At 33.3% G+C, this 23,181-nt stretch overlaps 2 protein-coding genes across 6 annotated transcripts in view; both read left to right on the top strand.

Moving 5' to 3' along the window:
* Window positions 1–18,109, top strand: part of LOC125062993 (rootletin) — a 100,601-nt gene extending 82,492 nt beyond the window's left edge. For all 3 annotated transcript variants that reach the window (XM_047669180.1, XM_047669183.1, XM_047669181.1), the window contains 15 exons: window positions 5,534–5,920; window positions 6,200–6,697; window positions 7,022–7,128; window positions 8,076–8,208; window positions 8,515–8,619; window positions 9,033–9,181; window positions 10,074–10,284; window positions 12,645–12,854; window positions 13,622–13,858; window positions 14,551–14,736; window positions 15,301–15,822; window positions 16,367–16,555; window positions 16,689–16,757; window positions 17,131–17,211; window positions 17,825–18,109. In XM_047669180.1, the coding sequence (XP_047525136.1) occupies window positions 5,534–5,920; window positions 6,200–6,697; window positions 7,022–7,128; window positions 8,076–8,208; window positions 8,515–8,619; window positions 9,033–9,181; window positions 10,074–10,284; window positions 12,645–12,854; window positions 13,622–13,858; window positions 14,551–14,736; window positions 15,301–15,822; window positions 16,367–16,555; window positions 16,689–16,757; window positions 17,131–17,187 (3,060 nt within the window). In that variant the 3' untranslated portion in view covers window positions 17,188–17,211; window positions 17,825–18,109. The remainder of the gene's footprint in view (window positions 1–5,533; window positions 5,921–6,199; window positions 6,698–7,021; window positions 7,129–8,075; window positions 8,209–8,514; window positions 8,620–9,032; window positions 9,182–10,073; window positions 10,285–12,644; window positions 12,855–13,621; window positions 13,859–14,550; window positions 14,737–15,300; window positions 15,823–16,366; window positions 16,556–16,688; window positions 16,758–17,130; window positions 17,212–17,824) is intronic.
* A 338-nt stretch (window positions 18,110–18,447) lies between these two features.
* LOC125056556 lies at window positions 18,448–22,677 on the top strand. 3 transcript variants are annotated; one of them, XM_047659722.1, is made up of 4 exons: window positions 18,448–21,614; window positions 21,744–21,938; window positions 22,164–22,286; window positions 22,400–22,676. In XM_047659722.1, exons 1-4 carry the CDS (start codon window positions 18,699–18,701, stop codon window positions 22,574–22,576), a joined length of 3,411 nt encoding a protein of 1,136 aa, XP_047515678.1. In that variant the 5' UTR covers window positions 18,448–18,698; the 3' UTR covers window positions 22,577–22,676. The 3 variants fall into 3 exon arrangements, with proteins under 3 accessions (XP_047515678.1, XP_047515685.1, XP_047515669.1); XM_047659713.1 differs by having other exon boundaries at window positions 18,449–21,614; window positions 21,744–21,944; window positions 22,400–22,675; XM_047659729.1 differs by lacking the exon at window positions 21,744–21,938 and having other exon boundaries at window positions 22,400–22,677.
* The last annotated feature ends 504 nt before the right edge of the window (window positions 22,678–23,181 follow it).

The following is a 23,181-nucleotide window of genomic DNA, read 5'->3' on the forward strand; positions in this document are numbered from 1 at the left end:
TATTACAACAAACACAGTAAACTATTCACTTTACTGGAAAGGAATTATTTAATATTAGATCATCATTTTCACGTCACACAGATAATGTAGACACAGTAAGCTTCTATTCAAATGTGGCGGCTTTTGATATCAAACATGATAAACAATAATAATCTTAATAGCTGTGAGTTGCCCCTTAGTCACGCCTTAAAGTCCTGGGATCGAATTCCGAGGAATGAAGAAAGAAAGCACGCTGGTATAAGAACTGATCAGCGAGAAGTTAAAATTTCTATCGCCACGGGTTACTGGACTTATAAAGATTATGAAATTTGTCCATAGACAAATACGGTTGTCAGACCGTTACTTCAAAGAATAACTTACTTCCTTTTAAAAGCAGGAAGTAGTCGGAATTTGTTATGTGATACGGTGTTGAGAAAAATAAACAGAGAAGCAATGATAAGAATATTTAATCTATATGAAGGTTATATTAAAATAAATACTGTATTCAACATCAATTGAATAATAAAGTTTAATCAATTAAGCGAAAATATATTTAAAAAAATAACCTGTTACTTTCAATAAACACCAAATTAGATACTTAATCGTTATCATATCCTGTTTAAATAATTAACGATTTGCGCATTTTATTACTTTTAATTATGTGTTCTATAGTATAATATAATATACTAGATTTTATTATACATATATAAAGTACATTAGTTTTTATGGTACGCGGAAACTTATCGTCAAAGAAGCATTCGTATTACTCAACCAAAAATGTTTTCCGGAAAGTTCTAAATTAGGATAAATCTATTTCATTGCGACTTCAAAATCCAACTGACCGCATTTTTTTTCTATGTCCTCTCATATGAGATCCGTCCTTTATATTCAGCATTAATGTACACTTTGAATACTGGCTGAAAATATTCGCAGTTTATTGCACAATATTCCAGGCTACCCTGATAGCAAATATATAAATTGTGAGTGCAAATATATTTCAGATAATATTTGTGTAGAATTACTTCACATATATAATTTATGAGAGTAAAATCAATTGAGAGTAAAATTTGACGATGCATGCGCACCGTTACACAAAATTAACAGAATGAAGTTAGTTCTAGGTGGCATGAAAATCGATAATTACTATGTTCAAGTTGTATATTCTAGTATTTTTATATTTAGTACACGTGTTTCGTAACAGTACAATTAAACAGTGTGAAAAAATAAATATTATTTTGGTATTTTTATTAAATCAATTTCATATACGACGGTGATAGTATTTACTAATAATAATTTATTGATTAATTTTAATATTTATCGTTAATCACTACTGCATTTTAGTTATTTTTTTTCCATACGCCAAAGAAGTATAACTTCTAACGCGTGTACATAAGTACACACACTGGTTTTTGTATCCGGTAAAATTTACTCACTATAATTTTCGCTACCTTAATCACTTCATGTAAACCTAATATTAAAGCCATTATTATAACCTTTTATGGATATGATCCATCCATGCTATTGACTTGCAAATCGTCCGAGCCGTATTGACTTCCAATTTTTCTTACCGCTTTTTGTCGTTTGTACTGTTACTTTGTTTACAATATACATGTAGTTGGAATTGTTTAATTCTTTGGAACATAAATCATAAATAAAACATTTTTTTAAATAAAGTATTAACAAATGAGATATACAATTATGTATCTAATCGATTTCACTATAAGCTCTCATTACGTTCAGTAGACTATATACATAGTATCAATGTTGATAGTTAATATTTTCTCTATTTTTTTAAAATTATGTAAGTACTTGTCCTTTCTTTGTTCATTAAACTTACGATACAAAAATTCTCATTAAATCCGAAATCGATTCACACATGTTTGTAATCCGTATCGGTTAATTTACTTAAATCAATGTATTAAGCAGGTCACTATGAAGACTGACATATGTCAAAGGTTAGGTCTATTAAATTGGCTCTACTATATGCCCTCCATCTCATACAGTACTTATTCGTATGAATGACTTGTTGTATCATCAAAATATTCAAATAATGATACTTGCATGCTTTAATGATTACATAATTGAAGTTCAAAGTCCATTGAAGATATTCAGTAGCGTATTTTAGCTTTAATATAGGAATTTAAAATATCACTTATCACATCGTTACCTCGGGAAGTTGGTACGCATCGTAAAATAATACGATACATGATTTGCATATTATTTGTATATAAGTCAAAAATAGTTTGACTAAAAAACTTTATTAAAACGATAAAATAATATCACCAAATTGTCTCGATGAAGCGAGAACTGCTGTTCTAGAGTCTGGGGACTTTAAAATTAATGAGTTATATGTTTTCATGGAGGCTCAAGTGATGTTAAGTGATACCGTCGCGACCGCCCATAGTCATTCATTTTGCCAGAAGCAAGTACGTTGCCGGCCTTTTTAGAAATTGTATGCTCCTTTCTTGAAGGATCCTAAGTAGAATCGTTAATAATTTAAAACTTCAATGGGTAGCTGGTTCAACATAGTGGTGGTGCGCGGCAAAACTGCCTTATAAACGCTAAGTTGTGGAACGACGGACGTCGAGGTGATATGGCAAAGTTAAGGCCATTCGAGATTTTTTAACGCTGAATTGTTGTACACGACATTCAATGCAAGATTGGTAATATGATAAGAATTATGACTGTAAATAAAGGTGTGAAAATGTTTACAATAGAACGGAGGTTATATTACTGGAATGTGAGATTCCAATTGAATGGAAAGGATTTTGCTCCAAGGTTGTCTTTTATCTCCTTAGGAATACATTCTTTATCCGATTGCGATATTAAATCAACTTCATTTTACAATCTGGTTTGAAATAATTGTTCTCTTGGCTATATTGCTTTTTAACTGATAATGCTTATTTGTTCTGCTCCACTACAACCTTTTTACTACCAACGATTTTTTTTTGCATCCCTGAAACTAAAACTTTAAATGGTGTAATTTTGACCGAACAAAAAAAGGCATACAATATTTTTATGTTTTTAAGTTACACAAAAGTTCACATTTAACTTTTTTATCCAAGTTTTACCGTTTTCGAGTAATTTCGCGAACACTTTTAAGTTTTTTAACCCTTGCTGGTTTGACACGAAAATCTTTACACATTGTTTTTGTATCATTTAAACTACATCATATCAAAAATGCAAAGTTGGGTGCCGAAATTTAATTTGACAAACTTCTTACAAGCAACGATTGAGCCGCTATCTTTTTCTGTAAGATCTGATGATCGACATTGATAGAAAATAAACAATATCTGTTGTCAAGTGCGGTATATATTAAAATGACCGTTTTGTGGTTAATTTGTATAAGAGTCATAATTTTCCGTTTTATCACAGGAAAATCCCTGTGAAATCGTCATCTAAGAGTATGACATTTTCAAGTATATATGTAGCTACAGGTGGTCACTTTCACAACTAATATTATAAAGTAATATTTTCTGATTAGTTATGTGATATTCAATTCAAATAAATTAACGGACAAATATACTAAAAACTATTAAAACTAAAAATATGAATATAAAAGCAACGTCAACAATATTATACATTAATTCCTATATATTATAAATAATCTTTTGTTACTGTCGACTTCCCACGGCGTCTAATGCCGGAATAGACTTGATCGCCCATAAAATTGACTAAATAATTGCTATTATTCATATAATTTATTGACATTTACCATACTTAAGTCATCGTAAACACATAATAATAAAAACGTTTATTCATGCTTGTACGGTAGAACGTCTGAACGTAAAAGATATGAACAAAAATTAATTAATTACTAAATTAACACTGGCTTTGTATAATATAATAAAACACTAATTGGCTCTCTACATTAGTATGCAAGAATTGTAATAACTTCTTGCAATTCACAAGTTACTCCACCAGTAAAGATAGGCCAACAGCTTATTTTCAACTAACAAGATTACAGTATGCCTTAAAGTGTTTTTAAAGAAGTCTTGCTAGGTTTCTAATCTTATGACGTCACTTCGGGCAGTATGCTACCGTTTCCTATTTCCGTCAGTAAAGCAATTAAATTCTATGCTGGTTGGAAGCAGTGCGTATCAAACGTGAAACCATATGATTCTGTTATTCTATAGTAGCTGTATTGACCCATTTTATGTAACGTGAACAAGTAACTACTTATAATCCTATCGTTGTTTTAACTTGAATAGGTCTCTCGATAATTCGTTTTAAACTGTTTATTTTTTATATACATATTAATGATAGTGTAGTCTACATAATACAATTGCAATAAGTATTAAAACATTCTTAAACTTTTTCTTTTATGAATCAGTGCTCCATATATATTGTATACCGAAGAATTCCTTTTGTTGATTTCGAACGTAAATACTCGTTATAAGACCATATCGAACATTTTTCTATCAATAGAAAATTGTTTTAAAATGCATATTAACCTACATGTTCTGGTACGCTAGCTACGAATTTATCTGTTACAATATTAGTCTAAATTTCTTCACAATCATTGAAAGTAAACCACAAGTAACTACTTAGATTCGCTAAGTTAATTACTTCGATTATGTGTAGAGTTCCAACTGTTTTCACAGTCTTAGTTTGTGGTTAGGCTTTTCATTATGCCCTGCGGTTTCACTTTAGTCAATCTAACTTAATTACTAAGCTTTCTATAGTAAGTGAATTAAATTTAGTCTAGAACATTGTCTTTATGTCTTTACAAGTCAAAATCAAAAAAAAGAACAGAAAAGCGATATTTGTACTGCGACAGAGTTTTAATATTGCAGAGGTTAAGTCTTGATTTACTATAGACATACATTGCGGTAGATTTTTTAACACAGATTGCCTGAATTCGCCCTTTAAATGGTCGTTTGTTCGAACTAAGTTTTGTGATATTTATTTTTAATTTAAAATGAAAGAAATGTATCCCCTTATTACTAAGATTTAAATTAGTCCAATTAGACTATTTTAACTAGTAATCTAATAATTGAGCGATGAGTACTTTATTTAAAACGAATAAATAACAGGGTTAATGTTTATAAAAATTTAGAATTTTAGAATTACACGTTTTTGCTCAGTACTAATTGCTGATCTTTATCTATTTAAAACGAGCTTTGTGAAACTAAACATAATATTGAGATAAGACAGTGTTACTAAAATAGGAGCGACAGTAGGCAGCATGTGCCCAAAAGTAGCCACGATTAACCCACGCGAATGTTACCAAAATTAAAATAAATATTGTAATTTGTACGCCTAAACCCAGTGTAATTCAAATAACATAGTTTATCGTCAATAGGAAGAATGATAAATCTATAAATCTTACGAAACTTGTAGGTCGACGTACAACATTTAAATGTTTCACAAAAGTACTAATAAATTTTGCTTAATTTCGCTTCCATTAATTTCCTTTCTTCATGGATCAACGCATGTTACTTAAATAAATTTAATAAAATTAAGTAAAATTCCTCTATGCATGTATATATAATGTCATCGGGAAAATGTTCCTGAATGGTGCCTTCTAACATTTCAATATTTATATTTCCAGGGCGCTAGGGACAACCTAACAGACTCGGATTCGGGCTGCGTGTCCCCAGGCTCCCGAATAAAGGACTCTGCATCTCCAGAACTTAAACGAATGGATTCTGGATATAAATCTCCACATACACCGAGCAGCCCTTGCAACCCCCGACGGCATTTAAATATCCCGCATGACGACTTCAAAGAAGACTTTGCCAAAGCGCAAGTTTTGGATATTTTGGATAGAAATTCAGAAGCTAGTGACTCTTTGAAGAGCAACCCAGTGAAGGAACATCTGGAACAGATGATCCTTAATGCGTCGGCAGATGATAGGAGCTGCTTGGAACAAGTTCTGATGATGTTATATAACTATCAGGCACTAAGTAGCTCCGTCAGCGAAGACGAGTCTTATCAGGTAAATTATACATGTATTATTATGTAGTATTTTCCAGTTTTTTTTTAATATGTGTATAGAAAATATTGACAAACTGATTTTTTTAAATAATTTCTATATCAATCCAAGTGAGATTATATTTTATGCTAAGTATAACCTTATTTCTGTAATGTTGTTCTAAAACCTCTTGGATTTATGTATTATTGACAATGACAATTTCATATTTCCACAAACCACCAAAACTTAAAATAACAATAGGTTTTTTATCAACCATGTAATTATTCAACAAATTTCACTCAGGCAAAACCGAAGAAAATATGTGACGTAAGATTACGAACGGAAACCGACATATCGCACAAAACACACAAAGCGATCGCGACCGTCACACCGTATCAGCAAAAGGATAGAACCGAATCCCTCGAAAGCCTCTGTGAGGAAAGAAAACCAAATAACATATTACAAGAGAGCGGAATATTTGAAGGAGTCGAAACTGAGAGCAAAGAAACTCAGACCGACCTCAACGATAGCTTCGAATGCTCCGGTGAACTAAATACCGAAATACAACGACTGAATAGCATAAGAGAGAAGTTAGAGAGGCAAAGTAGAAATAGGACGCTTAACGAAGATTGTTTAGAATGTAAGTGTGTGAAGTTAGGGAAGAAACACAAGCAGTATTACGAGAGGAGACTCAAGTTCTTGGAGGGAAAAATCTCGATATATGAAGCGGCACAAGACGTGAAAGAGGCAAAATTAGCGCAACGGCTACAGAAGGAGTTTTTGCTCGAGAATAGGATACAAGTAAGTTTAGAATTTCGTTTGTAGATATAGATACAGCTGAAAGACTAACAGACATTCTTGAGTCGCCTGTCTCTATGCTATATTGAGGAATATTTTTAGTATAAATTACTAGTTGAATTTTCAATATAAGTATTAAAATAAATGTGTTGAAAATGGAAGTCTTCAATTAACTTCAGAATTTATCTAGGAAAAAAGTGTATTGAAGATAAAAATATTATTCTCTTGGCTCTTGTCCGTGTTAATTTACGTTATTGTCATTTTTAAAATATATAATTTTAGGTGTCAGGTCAAAGTTCATATATAATGTTATACTGTGTATTACAGGATCTAGAATCGCAACTAACCGAACTTCATGACAAATACGAAAGACTCGAAGAAGAATGTTGTGAATTGGAGGAAATAGAAAATGATACACGGTTACATTGGCAACAGTATGTATATATTGTAACATTTTAATCATTTATATTTTGTTTTATAATTTTTGTGTTTAACTTTTAAGTACTAAATTGGTATTTTAAGTAGACTCTAGTATCGTATTAATGAAGTAAGAGGAAATATAACTGATAATTCTATAAAAATGTAGGAAAAGATCTAACGCATTTATTTCTAAGCCATCAATTTATTAAAATAATGTACCTGATTATAGAACTTGGAATAAACTCTCCTAAAATAATATACTTACCTAAACGTATTGTTAAGCTGTATAATAAGGAGTACGCGAGCCTAAACCTATTCCATATCATCTCCAGATGAGATTTTGAAGAAAGAAGCAAATTGAATGGATTTTTAAGATCACATAAAAACGCACTCACTTACCTTACACCTCAGCTAGCAAATTATTATTAGTACATTATCTTTGTTAGTACGTAATGCTCGTCGTTTGGTTAACGCGAGAAGGTACTACACATTTAAACAAAATATTTACGCTATAATTTATTATATTTCTGGTTAGTTGCATTTCTTCAACGTGGTCAACAAGATACTATCACTTCAACTTGACAATTTAATGTAATTTATTTATTACTAACTGACCCGGCTAGCTTTATACGGCCTAACATGACAGTTACGAAACCCGTAAATATTTTGCATTGGATAACTTTTTATTTAATTTTTTCGTAAATTTTACTACATTTTAGTTATTCTACAATTCAATTAATGAAAAACCATAAACTTGAACTTTTTTTTATAACGGCATACGCCATAAATCAGATACTTGAATTAACATAAATATTACTTCAGTACAACTACTTAAATCAACCGCTTACATTTCTCCTAAATAGTAGCAGCTTATTTGTGAAGTATTCGCAATATTTTCTTGGTCTATTCTATATTCCTTAAAGTACTTGAGATATAAATTCGTTATATTTTAATATTTCAGGTTAGAGATGGACTACGAGTTGTGTTCAGCGCAATTGAGAGATATGACGGAACAAAGGGAGTGTTCGCGGGCGCAAGCCGAGCGGCTCGTTCAAGAGCTCGCCGAGAATGAGTGCTCACTGCAAAAGAGAGAGGTAAAGGTTATTTGAGCAGTGGCTTAAACGACTCTATGAGGTCGTATGTTCGAATCCCAGCTAAGCACAAATTGTTTTATATAGATAATAATTAATCATTCGGATTTTGAAGGATAAATTTGTGTGGAAACGGGTCTTAGTCCTCGAAAAGAATTGTTGTAATTGAACAGAAATCTTATTGTGTTGCCAATTTTCTTGCATGTTCAAATTCTATATTTCGTCAAAAAACCGCATCAGAATCGGTCCATTGGTTTCGTAGCTAAGATTACATATACATGTAAAATTTAAATGATTTTTGTCTTGCAGAATGAAATCCTATCGCGGTTAAGCAGTTTGGAGCGCGCAGTACCAGCTTTGATAGCATGGAACGTCATTCGTGTTATTGGCGCTACAGTCAATATGGGAAGTCAGGTAATTTTAATAATGCACTTCTGAGGAATTGACTTTGACTTATTTTGAATTACTATAAATAACTTTTTGAGGAAATAAAAAAAATATCAGTCGAATATCCTTACAATGAAATTTTCGGTTAATTTATTTATTTACAGAAGTAATGCCAAACAATATTTATAATATACGTACGGACTACATTTTTAATAAATTTAATTATTTTCTAAAATTCGCAAACGGTATAGCTCTGGGTTTCTATTAAAACTAAATAAATAACTCCGTATTTCTGAACCAATACGACTTAGGGTCAAGAAAAGAGCGTACCATTTCTCAAAGGTCGACAACGTATTCGCGTGTTTATTTTTTTTACGTTTCCTGTTTTATAAAAAATGTTTTAATATTAGAGCGAAAAAACAATAACATAAAATTTTCAGCGTGCCCTCATCAGTCGGATGGGGCCTTTCAGCCATGACACCAGGAGTGCAATAGCGACCATAAAGCAGATGCGAAGTGTCGTAGAAAAGCCTTGCAAATCTGTATTCACCAGTGGTAACATCAAGGCTCTGGAGCAGCAAGTTACGAAGTAAGTGATATTAAACATATTTCTAACTTTTTTTCTGACGTTATCTATAAATAAAAATAAAATAAATCAGTGGCGCCTCAACCTATTTAGGTCTGTGCCTCAGATTTCTTTAAGTACGCCGTCGACTTTTAGGGTCTTAGGCAAGCCGGTTTTTAATAATGTTTTCCTGCACCGTTTGAGCGAATGTTAAATGCGCACTAGAAAGAAAGTCCATTGGTGCACAGCCGGGGATCGAACCTACGACCTCGGGTATGAGAGGCGCACGCTGAAGCCACTAGGCCAACACTGTTCGTTTGACTAGCTAAAACTTGAGAATGGCTGGACCGATTTGGATAATTTTGTTCTTGTAATATTTGTGGAAGTTCAGAGTTTAAATGGTGCATAATAATAAATAAACAAGCATAAATAATTAAAGTTCAACTCGACTTCCACACACTCGACGAACCATCTTAATAGTTGACACACCGCAAAAAACTACAAAAAATATAGGATATCAGAAATCTAATATAATATATAAATTGATGGAGTGTATAATAAAAAACTTGTACTAAGGTTTGTAAATAATATTTCAATGATAAAACGATTATATATTAACCTTTTATTTTGTATAATATTGTTATCATTTTTAGTGAAACAGTGTAAGCTATTGCTGTGTTCCTTGCATTTGCATTTTATGACAATGAGATGCAGTTATGCAGTTATCACTAGTACCGGCAAAATATTCTTTGACCAAGTTGTTTACTTTATATGTGATTCTCTAGAGCTCTTGTCTTATTACGCAATTTAGCGATAAACAGAAATTCAAAAGATTAAAAAAAAAATTACACATTATTCTATTGTGTATGTATCCCTAAAATATTCTTAGTATTAAAATAATATTATTAAATTTCAGATTATTAGCAGAGAAGAAGCAAATAGAACAGCAGACGGGTCAAGTGAGGAAGAGTTTGGAAGCAAAGATTATGAAGCTGGAACAGGAATTGGAGACGGCAAGGAGGCAGATCGCGGCTGCTGAGAATGGTGCATATGTGAAGAAAGACAAAATTGAGGAGAGAATAGAAGAGCTAGAACAGAAGATACGAAAGGAAAAAGAAGATGAAAAGGTATTTATTTTATATTATAATATAGTAGTGGATTTATAATGTTTAATCTTATGTATAAAAAATTGGATTAAAACTTGGGCGGATTTATTTCGGAACTTCTGCTTTAATAACTTTTGTTAACAGTCTCGAAACTACAATTTTCCTTGAATTTTTTTTTTATATTTTTGCTTCTAGTTTTGATTCTTCCTTCCTTCAGCTTATATGAAACGACAACACCAATTAAATCAAACACACACAGTTTTAATTTAAACACTTTTCGTATTTTCGAACTCAGGGCAAACACAATCTAACAGAATAGGTCGGTTATCGAAAGCTGGCGCGTTCACAGTACTCACACTAATGCAATTTCACTACGTAGTTGGTCCCAAAGTTCTGTCAATGTCACATTCTTTTTAAATTTCGAACTTAATTTTATAAAAAAAATATTGCATTATATTTTTGAATGTTTGACTATTGTTTTAAAACAAAAAACATTCACTTTCCGTAATTTTTCACGATGGAGTGGACATTAAAAGAACACCGAATAGCTGTTATTGCGTTGCACCGCTGTGGGCACTCTCCGAGTACCATTTTCAAGTTGCTCAAAAGTTTGAATATAACGCTTAGGTTTATGTACCGTACTATTGATAGGTACAATGAAGTCTCCCGTGTTGAGGACAAGAAAAAAACTGGCCGGCCACGCTCCGCAAGAACACCAGCAGTAATCAAAGCTATCAAGGCCCGGATAGGAAGAAATCCTGCCCGAAAACAGAAATTGATGGCTTGGCAGATGGGTGTCAATAGGAAAATAGTAAAAAAGCTTTTAAATGAAGATCTTGGTCTACGAGCATACAAAAAAAAGAGTGGGCACTTACTTAATGCTCGTCTAAAAGCAATAAGGCTTAAGAGATCGCGGGTGTTGTAAAAGCGGTACGCGAAAAACCGACACCGTGATATCTTCTTTACGGACGAAAAAAATTTCGATATTGAAGAAAAATACAATAAACAGAATGACAGAGTGTACGGCAGGAGCTCTGAAGAAGCTGAAAATAAAGTCCCAAGGGTGCAACATGGACATCATCCATCATCAGGAATGGTCTGATTGGAAGTGTCATATTACGGGCCAACTGAGGTTCATTCTTGCGAAAAGGGGGTCAAAACAGTGAAAAAGTATACCAAGAGACGGTTTTGGATCAGCTTGTTAAAGACCTGCCCAGCACGGTATTTGTGGGACATCACTTCGTGTTCCAGTAGGACTCTGCGCCTTCACACACAGCCAAGACCACTCAAGCCTGGTTTGAGCGTCAAAACATCGACTCAATTAGACATGAGGTTTGGCCTTCCTCCAGTCCGGACCTTAATCCTTTGGACTATAAAATTTGGCAGGTCTTAGAGAGGAAGGTCTGTGCTATACCACATAAAAAAATGGAGAGTCTGAAGTCATCTTTAAATAAAGCAGTCACTGAAATCGACATGAATATGGTGCGTGCTGCGATGGACGACTGGCCGTGGCCCTTAAGGGCCTGTTTTAAAAATAAGGGAGGTCATTTCGAATAATTTCATTCTATTTCTATTCCTTAATTAATGTACTATAAATTGATATATCACTTATTAAAAAGTGATAAGTACTTTTGTTTTTATCATTATTTCCATTTATGACAGAACTTTGGGACCGACTACGTATACAGTATGTATAAAATATGACTTTTTTGCCAAGCTATATATTTTAGTCTACTCTGGTTTTAGTAAGGTTGGGTAGGTTGTAAATGTGTCAAATACATATAAATATTATGTGCATACGAGGGTGGATCCAAAAGTTCTAAGCCCGACCAAGAACGTAAGAGTAGTTTGTGTAAATAATTTTTCATTTTTCGACATTTATTAAGTTCCATCTAGCTCAACACACTTCACTTTTACTTCACTAACAATTCTTTCAATACTCCTCTTAGAAACCCCAGTCGCATCTGATGTCAAATTAAAAATAACATTTTTTCATTAAACTGTTTTTATTATGATGCTTAAAATAATTAAAAACATTGCACCATTTCACGAGATTGTCCTGGTAATGTTTGAAAAAAGATCAATATGTACAGTAAAGATCAACATAAACAGTAGCAAAAGCAAAACAATAACTGTGTCTTTTATACTCAAAAGCTTGACCGAGCGCGAGAGAGACGGACAGCCTTTTCGTGATATATTTGTGATTGTATTTCAGTTTGACATCACGCCTCGCGCTTATTCACAGACACTACACAAGCACGAAGTAATAACGTATCAAGATTGTTAATGTCGGGCTATAATGACGTAACAGTGTTGTAACAAAAACAGGTCATAGTAGTCTAATGTCGACTCTTTATTAATAGTTCTTTTTAATTTTCCAGCTTCCAGCAGATCCGTTAACAAGCAGCAAATTAAGAGCATTGCTACTCAGCCAGCAAGAGTTGCAGAACAGAATTTCTGAACTGGAGAGAAGGGAGACGGCGTACTTGGAGATGCTGTCTCAAGCAGATGACATGTGGGCGGATATGGAGGGAGGGTATAAGAAGAAGATAGAAGAGTCACAAGCCACGGAAACGCAGCTTAAGGGAAAGGTAAAAAATATCATTATAATATTAGGTTCTTACATATGAAATTGGCGTTTTGTATAGGAGGACCAAATAGTAGATTTTTCAAAGTATGTACTCGTACCATTGCTAATTATGCACTTTTGTCATCTTTTGCGTAGTTCATTTATCTCTTTAAAAGAAAACCATTCGGATCAATAAAAACTGCAACAATGGTAATAATAAAATAATAAAAAGGGTTTATTCATTACATAAGATTTAAATATCTTTTGGAGCAAGGTCCGGGGAGTACGTTAGATGTTTTAGACTTTCCAATTGAAGCTCCTCTAATTTGGTAGCAGTCTGTTGTGCTGTGTGTGGTCTAGCGTTGTCGTGAAGCATCAGTGGCCTAGAAAGATTAACCAGCCTTGGTGGTTTAGCACGTATTGGTTTACGAGAGCTCTTAATAAAACATGTTTTACGGGTAAATGCAAATTGTGGCACTGTGTTAGATTTTGGTATAAAATTACTGTAAAATAATTCTTATAATATACGTCATATAATAGGTCAAAGCTCTGGTTTAATTCATGGAGAAAAAAATCAGTTGGAAACCCATGTAATTGTTTCATTTATTTCAAAATTGCACCCAATAGTAATGTAGGTACCGCAAGCATGCTGCATATTTAAGTAATTATACATGTATATAAAGAAACAGTAGAAATACAAAGTAACGACACACAGTAGTTGTTGTATAAAATTTGACCTAGACCTATATAGCTGGATAAACAAATATTTAAAAAAATGTTTTTTTTAAGGTTAAGAAATTGGAATCTGAACGTGATCAATGGAAGACATGCTTAGAACCCCTGAAGAAGAAGCTTCGAGAAATCGAAGAGTCCGAATCGGGAATGCGGATAGCGTTAGAGAAGGCTGAGAGAGACGCGAAAGCTCTGAAAGCACAGAACACACAACTGTCTGCAATGTTCGGGAAAGCTGATGTGGAGGCTAAAAAGGCTGAGAATACGTTCAAGAGTTTGGAAACTAAGTTCAAGGTTAGATTTTAACTGAAACTAAATTTATTCATTTATTAACTATTACTAAACCATACCGATAATGTCGAAACAAAAATATAGTAAAATATTTAATAATAAATCCATAGGATACACAATATCGCTTCTGTGAACTCACTCTGCGAACATATAAAGATGTCGGTAGTGTCTGAGACAGTATTTAGTAAGCACCACGGTTCTTGGTATCGCAAATAACCTTGGCCTCCACCGTCCCATCTTGTTTCTAATATACCCCACCATCCCTAAGATAAATAATTTCTTGATGCATAGAATAAAAGATTGCTGCTGATTTGCATTTAGATGCGAAAAGTGCAAGAAGTTGAGATCTAAGGAGATAAAACATTATGTGGGACTTGGGAAAAAATCACTTTGGGACATTGCTCATTCAATGTCACGTGACCATTTCCTTACAAATTTATTTGGCGTCAGTGGGTCACGCCTATCGATGAGTGATTTTGTCTTACGCCTCTGGACAGCCACAATTTTAAATGAGACTGTTACTATTGCGAGCAAGTCCATCATTAACTCGAACTTAGGCCTTAGTCCTTTGGTTCGACAAATTTAAAAAAAAAAGTTTTACGAATAACAGTATTTAGATACATTGATTCATAATTAAGTTAAGTACTGTCCTAATATAATTATTACTGTCTTATAAAATTATTTTCATATTACAGAAAGAAGTGGAGCATCTTCGCAAAATCAACAAGCAATTGGATGAAGACCTGAAGGGTCAGTGTGAAACATCGAAGAAGGCTGAAGTTAAATTTGCTGGAGATCTGGACTCTATCAGAAAGGAATTGTCCAGGGCTTGCAAGAACAATCAAGAACTGGAAGTCACTAACAGCGAGCTTAAGGAAGAGGTAAGTTATTTTTGGATTATCTCTTTTGGTTGGGTTTAATACTATTCATAAACTTTTGACTATCCTTAACACTCTCGTGATACAATTAGTAAATGTGAAAGACTATTTGAGGCTTATTCCAAATCAGTTTAATTGCAATCCTTTGAAGTATTCTCATGTCTCTTTCTGTCAAATTGTGTTTTCGCTGTGATCGAAAGAGACAAATAGATACTTCAATTAGACAAATTTTTTTTCGTTATGTCATTGTTTTCAATAGTTAGTTTTTGCACATCTTTGATCTCTGGTTTTGTTTTATACACTCTTTCATATCAATAAATCCAAGATCACAATTATTGCACCCGTATTTTATCTCGATGCACCTTTGTACCTTCCTCATTAATTGGCTTGTTACCACTGCTAATTACGGTCATAATGCATGAAATAACAATTGCGGCTCCGCTTTTTAGTTCGTAAGTTCGCATGTCCGCTTCCACGTTTGTTCCGCTCGTTACACGAAGACAGTGCATGTGAAGTGATGTATTGCATGGAAAGACTTCAACCATCTAAGGAGACATATTTTCTCAGGTTGAATCACTGGAAAAGCAGTTAGCGCTCACGCAAAAAGCACTGAATCAGTGCAAGCGCAAGTGTGACGATAAATTAAAAACAATTAGTCACGAATTGTCCATAAAGACTGAAGAGTTGGAGGAGATGCGAAGTGAATCTATGCGACAGACGTATCACGGGTCCAGAGACCTCAAACCGGATAGGACGGAATATGTCGACGAAGGCTATTCGATATATAATCCCACACCGAAGAGCGATTTTGGGAGAATGCATCACAGTATGAGCTACATAACGTCGGATTCGAGGTGCTCTTGTCCGTCCATGAGGAGTCAGCTGGTCAGCCAGTTGATAGAGGACTTGTTCGACCGGATACACAATACCGGAGATGACGATTTGAGCAAGCTGTGCAAAGAGATTGTTCCGAACAAGGGCGAAGTGACGGAGGAGACCAAATCGAAGATCACGAATTACCTCTTGATGGCCATATCGAAGGAGCTCATTAGGTCCATAGGAGACGCAGACGCGAAGACTGACACGGAGGTGAGTAGCTTTATTAATTGTCACTAAACTTGCGTTAGAGTCCATATCGTTCTAATCTACCTCTAATCGTGGTTGGGGATTAACTTTTAACGTTTTTTACTTTAAAATGTTTTACCATTTCAGCGATAATTTGTCACAAATTGTGTTCAAATATCCGAATTTCGTCATTGATAATTTAGTTGATCTGAATTACTCTTTTATTGACTAAATGGTAATTCGATAAAATTAACCCGGATCAATTATCCGATATGATAGGGTATGTCTATGAGACATAGAGGACATGTCTATGATACATATTAAAATTAGTTAATATTAACTATTATTCATAGAAAACATATCAATCTTATTGTTTTCTCCTAACTAAAGAACTGATCTGTCTTTTTAACACATCGTAAATAATTTATTAGGAAGAGGCTATAAAGTTTATTAGAAGTTAACTTTTGATTAAAGCAATTTTAGGCAAGCTAGCAATATTTAGGCAATTTGATACATTTTATTGATCCGTGAACATTTTATATAAATTGTATCTCATAAATGATCGTAGGAATGGCAACGCGCTGTATCATCAATGACGTATTCAGTGCCGTACGGCAAAGACGAAAGTCGATGGTGTGGCAACGCAGGTGTAGTGCGCGGCGCCGCAAGACTCGCTAGTGTTAGTTGCGCCTGCGCAGCTGCCAGTCTATGTGCCGCGGCACCACACCTTGCTCCTACTGTCAAGATTTGTCAGGAGGTAATTTTTTTAAATATTTAGTGCGTACCACACATTATTACATATTTCGTCACTTCGTTCAAATTTTATAAGAAAATTTTATTTATTAGTAAAGAAATTATAAAGAAAAATAAAATAAATGTTTTGTTTTTAGGAAGTTTTAGAACATGGCGACGTTAAAATAATGGAAGAGCAGTTGGCAAACGCCATAGAAAGTATAGTTGTAAGTATTTCTTATAAAATTAATTTTAATAGTAGTAAAATATTGCTATATAGATCAATTTGTGAAAACTTATTGCCGAATATTCGCACTTGAATTATATTTTTTTTATTTTTTATTTTATTTTTATTTAATATTCATCATACAATCAGTCTAGACTATAAGTAGATACGTTGAGTGCCGCTTGACTTGTAAGGCGCTACTCCCAGCGGAACCTGCCTATTCTTATTTAAACTCAGTCTGTTGGGTTGTTGAATCATATTTAATAAATATTTTACTTTTATCTTGTATCACATAGCAGAAGCGCTAGCAGTATTGGCCTAGTGGCTTCAGCGTGTATATCCATAAATAATTAGGTTAACTTATTTTATTACAGAATTGTCCGTCATGTGCGTTAGGCACGAATGCGATAGTTTGGAGCACGGACGTCTGAGGACATCTAACGGATTTCAATTATGTAAGTATGGGTATACAATTCGTTAGTAAAGATTAAAGTATAATTGTATAACTTCTGCTACAAGCTTCTGGTAGCAGTCGTAAACATTTTTTTTTGCTTCTAAATTTTTTTTGATAAGGAAATATGTTTCCGTCTCCCAATGAATCGTCCGTAAAAATATATCTTCGCTGCGAACGGGAATCGAATTCCATGGTTCACCACTTAGCATAGCAAGCCTTCCAGCTCTGTGATTATGAACCTAGTTAATTTTAAAGAATCGAAACCAAGATCTCTATGTTACATTTTGGCATAACACGAAAAGTGATGTACAATTATATTTATATAAATAAAAATGAAACGTAAAATATGTTGCTAAGCGCAAAACTCGAAGATGGCTGGGCCAATTCGAGTATTTTTTTATTTATTTCTTTAACTCTGAGTAAGGTTATTTGGAGACAAAAAATAAACAAAAATATTTTTTTAGTACTTGGTTTTTATTCCGGAAAAGCGAACAGTCTGTATGATGATAACATAGCAAAATGTTTCATTTGTTGATATGTAGCTACTAAAAACCTAGGTTAAGTAAAAAAAACACAATACTTATTTATATATCTATTAAAAATGTTTGTTTCAGGTATGGCCTCCACCGACCTCACTCTGGTGCCTTCTTTAATATAGAAAAACTGTATATACTTTGTATAATAAACATAGAATTACTAATTACTATTTAACATTGTATCGAACAAGACATTGTACCTCTTCGACATGAGTTTCTTCCGTGCCAATTGTGTTTCGATTTTTTGTGTAAATAATAATAATTTGCAAATCGATCATTTGTACTAGAGTATCATTATCATTGAAGTATTAAATACATTTTATTTAACGAATTCATGGATGAAATAAATGGATATTTAACTTAGTTGGAGTTTTATTTGCTGAAACATTAGAAAATGATGCTCTGTAGCTTGAAGGCCGCGGTTACTTTTTTTGCTTCACTTCCACTGTTATAACCAAATACAATTCTTGCGAAAAAAAAGGCTCTGGTGAATATGTTTGGAAATAACAAAGCGTGCGTGTTACTGTTTTTTGACGGGCGCGATAAGAATAAATTATCATAAATATCATTTTTAAAAAAATATTAATGTTAATTTAAATCAACTCCTCAAAATAATAAATCGACATTAAATACTTTTTATGAAAAACAAATCGTTCGCATAAAAAGTTCAACGTCAATCGGAAATGTCAAATATTGAAGTTTAAATATTAATAACAAAATAAAAATCTGTTTTTTTTTATATCAACCATGTAAACTCTACGCCCCAGTTAATTTTATTTTCCTAAACGTTGATTATAACTGTCTGAAAACATTTATATTTAATATGGTAGCAAGAAATGAAAACTTATAACATTCATAAAATATCTTACAAACTACTTTTGCAGGTAATTCGAACAACGAGTCTCTATCACAAGGACTGTTGCTCCTCAACTTCAATCAGTCGGTCGAAAGCATGATGGTAGAAGATGTTAAAATTCAAAGGGTCCAGCTACCTGTCGAAACATCAAAATCCTCTGAATCTCATAAAGCCGAGTCCACTTTGTCTAAATGCTCATGTCCCGAATGCGATTCCCTCAAATGTTTCATTCTTAGACGAAGCCCAGCTAGCAATTTGTGTAACTGTCCTAAAAAGTCCTGTTGCAACCATAGCAAGAATGCTTTACACGAAACTAAACCTACATTGGACACAAGCCGCGTGATAAGCCAAGTAAATAGAAGCGTGGATATTAGTACTAAAATCAGCTACAACAAAAAAAAAACATCCGAAAATGGTTCATGTACAGTTAACACAATTATTAAGTCCAGTATCAGTAGTAAGTCAATAACTCAAGATAGTTATAAATCTCAGGACAGTTTTAGTGATGTAAAATTAGTGATGACACCATTAAGAAATTTTAACGAGAATACGGCGCATTTAAGCGCTCAAATAATAAAAGCAGGCTGCATTCAAGATTTTAACGATTGCATATCAAATAACGAACCTTACAAGAGTTCGGCACCAGAAATAAAAGACGTGAAAGAATACATTTATACAAAACTAAAGGAAATATATAATGCATGCAGCTGCAAAGTCTGCGAATGTATTCCAACAACTCCACTCTCCGTACGAAAAAGTACATGTTCGTGCAAACCTTGTCAATGTGATGACTGTAAGAAACTATATAATTACGTTGGGTGTCATCTTAAGGAAAAACCACATGTTGGGTGTCCTTGCATAAGTTGTGATAGAAAAGACTGTCAAGGAGTAGTAAAAAAATTTCAACTAACCTGCAGCTGTAAGCCATGTGACTGTCTTATGTGTACAGAATCTTTGTCCAAAAATTGCAACTGCGCACCGTGTGCATGTTTCGAATGCAAGTATAAGCCTTCCTATTTGAGACGAAGCTACATAGTGGCCGCTGTAGGTCAAAGTAATCGAAGTACTACTTGTAATTGTGACTCTCCATGTGAATGCTCCAATTGTATTCCTACATATGGCACAACAGCTTTATCACAGGAACGCTCGACCGGAACAGTTGCACGTGCTATTTGCCCGTGTTATTCGTGCACAAATCAATCATGTCAGTCTGATGGCGAAAATTGTAGATGTGCAATGCAAAAGCACGTTATGTCAAAACCTATTGAAAGAGCTCATCATGATTATGATATACGTAACGTTTTATTAGAAGATACAGGCAGAATAAAAAGGAATTATAATAGAGATGTTATTTCGATGTGTGCTAATGTCCAACATCAGTTTTGTATGGGGGATGATCCATCACAATGTATACAAAGAGGAAATGGGTTTGCTGCTGAATATATTAAATTATCATTACCGAACAAAATTTGTCGATATAGTTACAATCCTATTTCGTGTGAAAATAAATCTAGTGATAATGCTTATAATACGGGTGATTGTTTGGACGACAAAGAACTTAAGTTATTATGCAAAATAGAAGATGTTTCACAACCACAAAATGTAAAAGCTAGTTACTGCAATTGCGAGTTTTGTAAACGCCAACAATTCAACTATGTAAATAATCATATCGGGAACATTATTAAAAAGAATTCCTTACCAAATGAAACAGCGTCTACTTTTAATGGAATGACCTTTAAAGAGCGACCAGAATTGGTGCCAATTGAATCAATCGCCCAACCATCTGGAGAAAGTAGCCAAAATGTGAGGGCGTGTCAAGTTGCAACTTCTAACGAGATAATAAATAATAGGATAGTAGAAGTAAATCATTTTGCTACCGATCCAAACTCGAAAAATAGCATTAACATAAACAATAAACTCAAGAGAAATAACACTGAATTATTACTATCCCAACGTAAGAAATTATATTGTGTAGCTTCAATTATCAAGGACTTCGCTCTATTTAGCGAAGGCTCAAGTTCTCTTTCTAATGATGGCAACAGTGAACATTCATCATCCTTAAATACGCAACTTCCAGCGACACTGGATCCCGTGGCATCTACATTACTTGTAGTACCTGAGAATCTCAATAGCTTAGATGCTGAAAAATGGAGTATAAATAACAATTATTTTAAAAAATCTGCAACTTTACCGTTTTTTAATGCACTCTACGACGAAAACCAAAGAACACGTGGAATAGAAGACCCGAAGTTCTCGATTAAAATATTTGATTATGCTAATATTCAGACAACATTACTCCAAGCGCAAGAATTTTCAATAAAACTAAGAGGGTTATTAGAAAGCTATGAAGCAGCAAATAACGATTTTAGAAGTGTTTCGCAAAGATTAAGAAAACTTTATGATGAAATTGTTAACAGTACTACGAGTGAGGATAAAACACATAAAGTTCATTTCAAACATGATAAAGAATCAAATAAATTGTACTACGTCGGTGATAGAATATCATTGTCCAATGAGACAGATTTATTTGATAATAGTTACAGCGCGTCCCTTATTACCTGTCTATCATCGAATACCAACAAAACAATATTAAAGCCTATCCTGGGTAGTCATAATTTATTAGAAAACGTCAGATCGTCTTGTGTGTTAAGTGACGAAGATATTTTTGGAGATGCAATCTCCAACGGTTGTACTATAACAGAGGTCAATAATGGTACTATTAATGCTTTTAAAAGACAAAGAAGTCCCAGTAATATATGTAAAAAAATAACATCGGTTTCTATAAAGAGTAAATATGCAGAAACAGATTTTCTGTATTTTCATCAAGCGATAATGTTTAGTAAAAGTACGTGGACCCAAAGTGATAAGAGACAGCAAAATGAAAATATAAATACAGAAATTACATTTAGGGATGCTGATTTTTACAAGGATGAAATCACAGAAACAAATGTTACAGGGAGTTTGTACACCACTTTCGAAAATATCGTTCTTCCATCATCCCCAGAAGTAAAGGTATGTATGTAATGAATTTCTGCTTCATATTTATATCAACCTGGAATGCCCAAATAGAACATTTCAAAATGATAAAGACAAAGTACAAATTGAAGAAAGAGATCTTATAGACTTTTTTTTAAATTTTAGAATAACGAAAACAAACATTGGAACGTTTTGCGAAAAAATATTTTCTTAGAATCACATCAAAACCCTAGTCATAATAGTGATGCACCATCTCTGGAAGTAAATATAAAGGAAATTATTAGGATCATCTCGCAAGAAATCCGGAAGGAATTTACTCAACAAGACAATAATAATATGACTTCCCAAAGACTTCATAAGGTTCCGGTAGATACAATATTATTACTGATATAGGGATTGGTTCCTTTTCAAATATTTGATATTAAGGTTGATTTTCATAATGATTAGGGTAAGAAATCACATGACAATGTGAGAATAATTTTGGACAAAGTAATGTCAAGGGTTGTTCTTAAATCTGAGTTAAATATTATATATTATATTATATATTATATCTGATTGCATTTTTTAAAATAATTTACTTTACAGTCAATAAGCTTCAAACATGAAGGCAACAAAGCTAGTTTTTCCGATATAAGAAGAATTTCTAATCATACAGTACTAGTGAAATGGAACATACCAAACAATATATCCAATATTAAAGGATATGAAGTAAGTAATCTTTTAACTAAGTCGATATTGTTAAATTCTGAAGTGACATGGTCCTGGTCCTTAGATGTACGTCCAAAAAAGACGCTTTGTATTTTATACATATTTAACTCCAGTTACAGATTGATGGTCGCGTCGTTAAAAAGATTTTAAACCCACATTGCGCAATGGCAGCCATCTCTAGTCTTCCACAAAACGAGAGGGTTTTACTCACGATACTCACAATAACGGACTCCCAAGGGCCCTATAGTTCTAATACTGTTGTGTATAATCCCCGTAACATAAAACGGTAGCAACAGAATAAAATTTACAAGTCTAAATTGTGTAATAATAAATTATAAAGTAAATGTACAAAAATTGAATAAAGTTTTAAGTTAAAACGTTTTATTTTTGATAGTAATTAATATTAAATTAACTTGCATTGTTTCGTTCAATACCACAAACACTATAAGCGTAGTCCCATCGGCCATACGTAAATAGTGAGTATTTTACTAAGTGCTACCTAAATATTGAATGCATTGTAAATAGCTTAACGTGACAGAATATTCTTTAACCAATACCGGCAAATAGTAACATATAAAAAGGGTTTTCTAAACGTAACGTTTTTATCTTATTTAAAAAAAGGTTTGCCAACGGACAACAATAAAACCTTACATCTAGAAGACCACAAAAATAACAAAAACTGATTGTACACCCTATAACAGGCAAACACAGCATGTTTTATACTTAAAAACTACTAACAGAATTCTTACAAACTATAAATTTGGGATCAAAAAGTAAGAGATATAAACTTTATTGTAAAATATTGGGAAGGATAGCTCTGCCAACTACTGTTTAAATGTTTTTGTATTAACGGGCAAAACAAGGACTCCAACGCCTTTGCAAAGTTGGCAAAATT

This window comes from Pieris napi, chromosome 2, assembly GCF_905475465.1.
Source record: "Pieris napi chromosome 2, ilPieNapi1.2, whole genome shotgun sequence".
Taxonomy (NCBI): Eukaryota; Metazoa; Arthropoda; class Insecta; order Lepidoptera; family Pieridae; genus Pieris; species Pieris napi.

Coding starts and splice junctions, on each gene's coding strand:
- LOC125056556 (XM_047659713.1), top strand. CDS start 18,699: ATGATGGTAGAAGATGTTAAAATTCAAAGGGTCCAGCTACCTGTCGAA. Junction 21,615..21,743: donor CATCATCCCCAGAAGTAAAG/GTATGTATGTAA, acceptor TTTAAATTTTAG/AATAACGAAAACAAACATTG. Junction 21,945..22,163: donor AAAGACTTCATAAGGTTCCG/GTAGATACAATA, acceptor TTTACTTTACAG/TCAATAAGCTTCAAACATGA.